The sequence below is a fragment of the Dryas octopetala genome, chromosome 7 (genome assembly GCF_963921425.1).
Source record: "Dryas octopetala chromosome 7, drDryOcto1.1, whole genome shotgun sequence".
In the NCBI taxonomy this organism is placed as follows: domain Eukaryota; kingdom Viridiplantae; phylum Streptophyta; class Magnoliopsida; order Rosales; family Rosaceae; genus Dryas; species Dryas octopetala.
The window spans coordinates 9,161,565-9,170,364 of record NC_141372.1 but is presented as its reverse complement, the minus strand read 5'-3'; the positions used below and the strand labels follow the sequence as shown (position 1 = coordinate 9,170,364).

Here is an 8,800-nt window from a genome sequence, read left to right as displayed (position 1 = left end):
AGCTAAAGAAGATATATGCAAGCAACACTTTCAAATGACAAGGACAAGGGATCCACAAGAAATGCGATTGAGGGTCAAAAGCTGCATAATATGCAAGAAGCCAAGAATATATGTCAAAGGTGGTGTAGGCACTGCAATTAAAGTTGAAGCTATGGGACTCTCTTGGGAATGTGGTGGTACATGCATGCCTTTATTCAATGGTGAGAAGCTACTATGTTGGAGGGGACTCTATATGGACCTTAGATTGACCCAAAGGGAACCATGTCATGCACAAAGTCATGTCCAGGCTAACCTCCTCCACACATCTCTATCATTCTCTCACAGGTAGTGGGCAGAGAATTTCATATATATCCCAATTACATGAAGGTGCTGCTGCCTTTATTCACATGACAATACCAATTTCATCGGTTTTCATCCCACTCCTGCTTGTAAAAGTCCAAATACGTCTTTGTCCATGAACCATTAGGTTAGGTACTGTTCCACAGACCAACTCAATTTATGCCACATAACTCAAATGGAGAAATTTGTATAAGTTCTTTTCTTGATTCTAATGAGTCCAAATATTGGTGCACTGATGCTGCTTGAATTGTGATCAGTTTCCCATTAGAGTCCCTAAACTTTAAAGTTCTCACATTGAGTCCAATTTGCATTCAAATGTTTAATAAGGGCAAATGAAACATTGGTTTAAAAAGCTTGACGGAATACGGGCATGCATTTTCGTCTAGCTGCTGCCTACTTCTCATATACCTTCCTACTCCTAAAACCTGTTTTGAAATTCCCATTTTGTCCTTAAAAACATTTGAGAAGGAATCAATTGAGAATTTTTAAAGTTTACGGGAAAATTGGTCAAAGTTCAGTAATACTATTAAAGTGTGCTTTCTTATTTTAGTACGATAATATAACTATTTGTAATATAATTACTGACTGCGATACTAAATCTCATGGAGATATATAATCAATGATGATTATGCATAAACTGGAAGATCTGGTCTTGGTTTAAGTGTGTTGCATGTTTGGTAAAAAGAAAGATGTACATGATGAGAATCCTGCCATGGGGATAAGAAACACACTTTCTGAATCACTTAGTTCCTGATTGCTTAAGTACTTGGGTACGTTTGTCAAATATGTCACATTGTCACCTAGGCTAGCTCATATATCTCTGCATTCAAGGAAACTGGACTATCATGCATGTCAGATAATCACAAAATTCAAAACCTAAAGTTGTTAGGGAATATGCCAAATAATGTATGTCAAGCTAATATCCTTCATGTACAGTATCATTTTGTTTAAAAAGACAAACATATATAGACAATATAAGTGAAGTCTCATCCTATAAAACATAAGTGGAAGATGAAAGTTAGAGGTTTTGAACCCAAGACCTCTTAGAACCTAACTTTAGTACTATGTACGTACATCGCAAACTTAGGCCTAAAATGCATATCAACCCAACATATATAATAAACCACATTGACTATATGATGCAAATGGTATGACAGTTATGTGATGGGGTAGGGGCGAACCAACCTTCAATATATACCAATGGTCCAATATTATAGCACCTAGAAACCAAATATTAGGTACTAATAAGCAAAATCATTTTGGTGCACCTTTCTTATCTGCTATTTTAGATAGGTATATATATATTATTAGGCCTTTCTGGCTATTTGAAGTAGGCATGAGGTAATGATCAAGGGTTGTGACTTGGTCTTAATGTTTAGCCAAACGATTACTGTTGGAGATATTTTTCAATGTAGGTACTTGATCTTTCATGATGAGAAAAACATTGTACCTTCAGACCTGTACTATTGTCTTTTAGTCTTTGTACTTGGGCAAAGCCCTTTTTTTTTTTTCCTACTTCTAATATATTAAGACACTTAGCTGTGGGGAAAACAGTAGGGAGTTTTTTCTCCACATTTGGCTTTTTCTGGAGAAGACCTGTTATGAAGGACTGCCATGGGATCATACACAGACAAATTCCTATTTGGCCTCAATGAGAAAGACATAGGCTGCCTGTGAATGGTCAGTCACATGTGGGATTTCAACAATTTAAGCCACAGTACAGCTTTGTTTATATTGTATATATTAAAGCTGTTTAATTGGATAATTTAAAAGCCACACCTATTATTCTCAACTTCTCATATAAGATAGCACTATATAAATAATTCAGCTTTATTATATCACTTTAGCGTGGATTAATAACATTATTAATAACATTACGTGGTGGTATCATGGTCACATAAAAAAAAATTACTTATTTTGAATTTCTAGAGTTATACCATACAATTTTTCTCAATAAATGAGTGACTAATCTTTTCTATAAATTTCCATCTATTTTGTGCCTAAGAAAGGGTTACTTTAGTCATAATAATTACCTTATCACAACCCTCATGAATGTAATAGCCATGTTTTTAATGGCACCTATGTTGTCTTCCTATAATGGGAGCTGATTTTTACGGGATATGTGGTGACTCTTTGCACTATCCACGCTACCCGGCAAGTATGACACCTGTTGACCAAAAAAAAAACAAGCAAGTATGACACTTTGCTACCATCAACGTAGCAATAGCTAAGCTCCAAAACCCCTTCAACAACAACATATTGAAAAAAGTGACATTAAAATAAATGTGGGTCAATCTTAAAACTCATCAATCATTATGTATGCGATCATGCACTTGCCTAATTATTCTGATGAGCTCATACATTGATGGTAACGAATAAGCTGCAAGGATATATAGTAATTTCTAGGATTATGTTAATTAAATCAGTCAAAAGCACTGTTTAGCCTTAGATATATATATTTAGTGACTACATTCAGTAACATATCTCTGTCATGGGTTGGTACAGAACCAGCTCTGCAGGTACATAACATGCTACTGAAGAGAGTACTCCCAAACACTTCAAACCACCATGGGTTCAGTGCCAACTGAGGGCTTCAGTGTTGAGCTGCAGCAGCAGCATCAACAACATGTTGAGGACCACCCCAATAGGGCTGAGAGGGCTCAGTGGATGCTCAATTCTCCCGAGCCACCAGGTCCATGGCAGCAGCTCCTTGGTTCAATTAAAGACAGTGTCTTTCCTCAAGGAAATAAATCCTCTAAGCAAAAAAGGACTTCAGCTAGCCGGGCTGGTTCATTCTTTAGAGGTCTATTTCCAATCCTCAGCTGGGGAAGAAATTACAAGGCATCAAAGTTTAAAAACGATTTGATGGCTGGTTTGACACTGGCTAGCCTTAGTGTTCCTCAGGTATGTCTTTCTGTTTAATTTACTTGGAAAAACATTATATATTTTTTCATTCTAATATGATACTCTTCTTCCCTCTTTATACCTTTTGTGAATCTTGACAGAGTATTGGGTATGCTAATCTGGCAAAACTTGATCCTCAATATGGCCTGTGTAAGTTGTTTAGTTTTGGTTGCTGTATTTTCAGACTTCAGTTCATTCTCTGTGATATTGATTTTTTGCTTTGTTTATTGCATCTGGTGTATGGATTATAGACACAAGCATTGTCCCACCTCTGATTTATTCTCTAATGGGGAGTTCAAGAGAGCTAGCAATTGGACCAGTGGCTGTGGTTTCCATGTTGCTGTCCTCCTTGGTTCAGAAAATAGAAGATCCTGTGGCCAATCCTGTCTCCTACAGAAATCTTGTGTTCACTGTGACCCTTTTCGCCGGACTTTTCCAAGCTGCCTTTGGAATTTTTAGGCATGTTGCTTAGAGAAAACTTGTTCTCACTGTGACCTTCTTTGCTAGAACCTTTTAATATGTATTTGGATGGTTTAGGTAGGTAGTTCTTTGCTGGAACCTTGTTATTCCTAACATATAGGCCATTCTCTGGTACTTACAGGTTGGGGTTTCTTGTGGACTTTCTTTCACATGCTGCAATTGTGGGATTCATGGCTGGTGCAGCCATTGTCATTGGTCTTCAACAACTGAAGGGTCTACTCGGGATCAGTAACTTCACCACCAAAACCGATGTGGTCTCTGTCTTGGAGTCTGTTTTCAAATCAATTATTCATGAGCCAGTAAGTTTTCTATAAGATCCATAGCCTAAACATTCATAACTCAGAAAGACAGATTGTCTCAAAATAAAGGTTTTCTTAATTCAAATCCAAAATCTTTTCATGTACTTACTATGAACAATGGCCAAAGCAGTATCTAGATTCTTATTTTCTTAACTTGTCTTGGTAGACTTTATCCTCCCTTGTTCTTCCATGGCAGTGGTACCCTCTGAATATTGTCCTGGGTTGCGCATTCCTGATTTTCCTCCTAATTGCCAGGTTTATTGTAAGTAACAAAATTCTAGTATCTCAATTTACCCTTCAGCCAATCCTTTCTGTTTTAGTCATTTAGCCTTGGTAAAACCTTTCTTATGAATTGCAGGGCAAAAGAAACAAAAAGCTCTTCTGGTTGCCAGCTATTGCCCCCCTTATATCAGTTATGCTATCCACTTTGATAGTGTTTTTGACAAAAGCTGATAAGCATGGAGTAAAGATAGTAAAACACATCAAAGGGGGTCTTAATCCAAGTTCAGCTCATCAGTTACAACTCAGCGGCCCACATGTCGGACAAACAGCCAAAGCAGGACTGATTTCTGCCATTATTGCTCTTGCTGTGAGTTTTGCATTCCTTCATATATTTCTTATTGACCAAGCTGTAAATTTTCAAGATAAATTGGAATTTTGATTTAAACAGGAAGCCATTGCTGTCGGTCGATCTTTTGCTTCCATCAAAGGGTACCATCTTGATGGAAACAAGGAAATGATAGCCATGGGATTCATGAACATTGTTGGTTCTTTAACTTCATGCTATGTGGCAACTGGTGAGTAATACTTGTACTGATGCAGTTAAAAAATTTGCATTTACTTGGGATAATAAGCCCATTAATTAGTACAAAGTGTTTGATAGGTTTTGGCTTCTGCAGGTTCATTTTCAAGAACTGCTGTAAACTTTAGTGCAGGGTGTCAAACTGTGGTGTCAAATATAGTGATGGCCCTCACTGTTATTTTATCACTGGAATTGCTTACTAGGCTCTTGTACTATACTCCCGTTGCCATCCTTGCTTCAATCATCCTATCAGCTCTTCCTGGACTTATTGATGTAAATGCAGCTTACCATATTTGGAAGGTTGACAAATTAGATTTCCTTGCTTGCATTGGTGCATTCTTTGGGGTATTGTTTGCATCAGTAGAGATCGGTCTTCTTGCTGCGGTAACCTTTTACTCTTATTATTTTAAACTCAATCTTGCCTCTAAGCGTTTGATTATGCATAATGACCACAGATCAGCACAAAATTCTACCTAGGACGGGAAGCTAACACACACTAAGCAGACATCCATCAATGGTGAAATGTATAGAAAATGACATAAAGTTATTATAGCTTTATGTCATTTTCTGATATGTAAAGCTGAATTTAAGCAAGAGGTGGGCTCCATCCATAATTGAGGATCTAACTAGACAAGTGGTTGCTTATCTTTAGTGTGAACTGGGTCTACCATCTTTAGTGTGAACTGGGTCTACCAGAGGACCAGGGTAGAAGACTCAGGTCAATCATTTTGGGTTGTCCACTTAATCATAACATATAGGCTACAGTATATTGTGACTCACTGTCCATGACAAGCTAGCATGTAGCAAATATGAGCTCCATATTGGTCACATATAAATTCCATTGAGATTTGCATAATTACAACAACCAATTGCAAGGAATATGTTCCTGTAATATCTCATGATATCACATCATCTATAGTTGAAAAATCTATACTTCTTGCAATATATGGATTTTTTAAGTTTTACAGTTGAGATTATTGCAATTGAGTGTTGTAATTGCATATAACATAAAAATTTATGCATGTAGGGGTCATGTAGGACCTATATTAGGGTCTATGTAGGCTTACAATATGTACAGTTGAGATGTAAGAACCTCTGCAAATTAGTGATATAATCCTATTGAATCCAAGCCTCTCTTAGATATATGCATTCTAGTACTATACAGATCATGATCCCCACTAAATCACATGGCCATTAATAGCAGTAAAATCTTGCTTCATTTAGTAATATACTGAACCCACTAGATAATGGAGTTTTTCTATCATTGATTGATTCTGGTGGAACCTGTCAAATACATCAATTTGAAGAATTTTTGTATGGGGTATTAAAATTTGCACATCTTGCAAGGATCAAGCCAACTTATTCACTGGAATATATAGTCAAGGATGATATGTCTCCTTTTTTTTTTCTTTGGTGGAACAGATGATATGTCTTTGATTGTGAGTTTTGATGGACTGCAGATAAGCATCTCTTTTGCAAAGATATTGCTAAATTCACTTAGACCTGGCATAGACGTTCTAGGGAGACTTCCAAGAACAGATATCTTTTGTAACATCAGTCAGTATCCCATGGCCATCAAAACTCCAAGCATCTTGATAATCAGCATCAACTCTGCTTTGCTTTGCTTTGCTAATGCTAATTCTGTGAGAGAAAGGTATGAGTTCATTAATTGGATGTCAAGGGCAATTGAGGTGACATAATTTCATGAAGTTGCCAATAATTAATGCATTGAGGCTATAATTATTTAGGGTAATGAGGTGGGTGAAAAAAGAGGATGATGAGATTGAAGAGAAAGAAAAGGGAAGAATTGACCATGTAATCCTTGACATGTCCAGTAAGTTCCCTTGATTTGTAGTTACAATGCTCATGGCGAGCACAAATTTTAGGGTGTGACTTGTATATGCACTCATTTTTACAGGAGAAATTTTTGCATACAACAGGTGTATATAACACCCTTTTCATAAAAACTTATTATGTAACTAGCACACAAATGAATGTTGTCAAAAAGGCTTTATATACATCCGTTGTATGTAAGAATGTTACCTCATGCATCAATCTTTCACATGTTGTTCACGTGATAAGGTGATTGTGAAAGGAGGACATCTATATGTCTAATTATTTACACTAATGTGAAATTTCTCTTATGATAGATGTGATGAATGTTGACACTTCGGGAATTCTTGCATTAGAGGAAATACACAAGAAATTGTTCTCACAAGGCATAGAAGTAAGGCATCAGTTTCAAATTAAAGTGTGTGATGTCCATGAAAATTTGGAATCTATTTCTAAGATTTTGTGTATGTTTGATTGCAGCTAGCTATGGCCAACCCAAGGTGGCAAGTGATTCACAGGCTGAAGTTATCCAAATTGGTAGATAGAATTGGAGCAGAGAGGGTTTTCCTTACTGTTGGTGAAGCTGTAGATGCATGCCTTAGTTCCAAAGTGGTTGCTGGTGTGAGCAGCTGTTGATGATGGTTTACCAAAGAGGGTCTCATTGGCTATTAATTTGTGCTAAACCATGAGTAACCCTAATAAGGTGCATAGCCTAATTGATTGTGACTATGAATTAGGGGAATCAATTAAAGAGATGTTTGAGTAACTGTTGGGTTTTTTTTTTTTTTTTTTTGAGCAAAATGCACCGTTGGTCCACTTATTATAGTGGATTTCCCAAGTTGGTCCACGAATTAATTTTCGTCTCAAGTTGGTCCACTTTCTTTGCACCATTATCCAAGTTGGTCCTTTCCGTCAATTTTTAGTTAACTGCCGTTAAAATTCAGCATGTGCAGAGCATATGCCATTTTTTTAGGGCAAATGAGTCTTTTCCATCCCAAGCCCACACCCAACTGATCTCAACCTTTCTTTCTTCTTCTTTTCTCCCTCTTCTTTTTTTCTATTTCTGCAACACACGCCCCAAACCACCATCTCCTCCGCAGCTCGCGCCGGTGTGTGCGACGCCGTTCGGAGGTGATTGCCGACGAGACTACCACCACCAGTCTCGCCTATCTTCCCTCTTCCTCCCCCTGTGAGTAGAACACCCAAAAAAGCAGTGTAACGGAAAGCCCAGCCCGAGAAACGATCGGCCCCCGTCACCGTTGACCCATTTTCCCGAAGAAATTGAGACCGGCCACCACCCTAGTCATCTTCTCCTCATTTTTCTGAGCAAGAGGGTGGTCTTGGATCATTCATCGGATCACCAAGCACGACCAATCGACGCCGAGAAGCCGCAGCGGCTCCTGTGGCTTTATCGGCCAATTCCGGCAGCCAATTGGGTTGACCCAGGTATCAAATTTGATTCTCTCTTCGTGTTCTTGCTATTGGTATCTTTGTTTTGGGCCAATTCTTGTGAAATTTGAAAACCAGTTTAGGGAACCCACGACCACCGCGGGCTCCGCCGCGGTTGGTGGTTGGGTTAGGCTCCCCTCACCCAAATTTGGTCCCTTGGTTATCAATTGTTGCTTGTGAGTTGAATTGGGACTGAAATTATTCAAAATTTATGTGTTTCCAGGTGTTTCTGCCGCTGCCACCACCGGTGCCGCCACCTAGGCGTCGGGTTGGTGGTGGATTCCATTTATCTTGGCCCGGTTGGGTCCTAGAAGACATCTTCTAGGTTGAATTGTGTTTTTGGGTGAGTTTTTGTGAAGTTTTAGTGGCGGGCTGTGGAGGAGAGAGTTGGAGAGAGGGAGTGAGGGAGTCGGGGGAGAGAGATGGTGGTTTAGGGTGGGGGTTGCTCGGGTGGGTGAGGGAAGGAAGAAATTTTGTTTTTGACAAAAAGAAAAAAAAATTTGTTTAGATGGTGGTTTGGGGCGTGTGTTGCAGAAGAAGAAAGAAAGAAGGAGAAAAGAAGAAGAAAGAAGGGTTCAGATCAGTTAGGTGTGGGCTTGGGGTACATGGAAAAGACTCATTTGCCCTAAAAAAATGGCACATGCTTTGCACATGCTGAATTTTAATAGCATTTAACTAAAAATTGACAGAAATG

At 38.5% G+C, this 8,800-nt stretch overlaps 1 protein-coding gene across 1 annotated transcript; it reads left to right on the top strand.

Moving 5' to 3' along the window:
- The first annotated feature begins 2,809 nt into the window (after positions 1-2,809).
- Positions 2,810-7,423, top strand: AST56 (STAS domain / Sulfate transporter family). The gene is made up of 12 exons (XM_086250043.1): positions 2,810-3,243; positions 3,345-3,393; positions 3,495-3,702; positions 3,845-4,022; positions 4,219-4,284; positions 4,381-4,611; positions 4,693-4,819; positions 4,922-5,208; positions 6,285-6,478; positions 6,573-6,658; positions 6,975-7,051; positions 7,138-7,423. The coding sequence occupies exons 1-12, from the start codon at positions 2,908-2,910 to the stop codon at positions 7,291-7,293; spliced, it is 1,995 nt and encodes a 664-aa protein (XP_086106169.1). The 5' UTR covers positions 2,810-2,907; the 3' UTR covers positions 7,294-7,423.
- Positions 7,424-8,800: the final 1,377 nt, after the last annotated feature.

Coding starts and splice junctions, on each gene's coding strand:
- AST56 (XM_086250043.1), top strand. CDS start 2,908: ATGGGTTCAGTGCCAACTGAGGGCTTCAGTGTTGAGCTGCAGCAGCAG. Junction 4,612..4,692: donor CTGCCATTATTGCTCTTGCT/GTGAGTTTTGCA, acceptor TGATTTAAACAG/GAAGCCATTGCTGTCGGTCG. Junction 4,820..4,921: donor TTCATGCTATGTGGCAACTG/GTGAGTAATACT, acceptor TGGCTTCTGCAG/GTTCATTTTCAAGAACTGCT.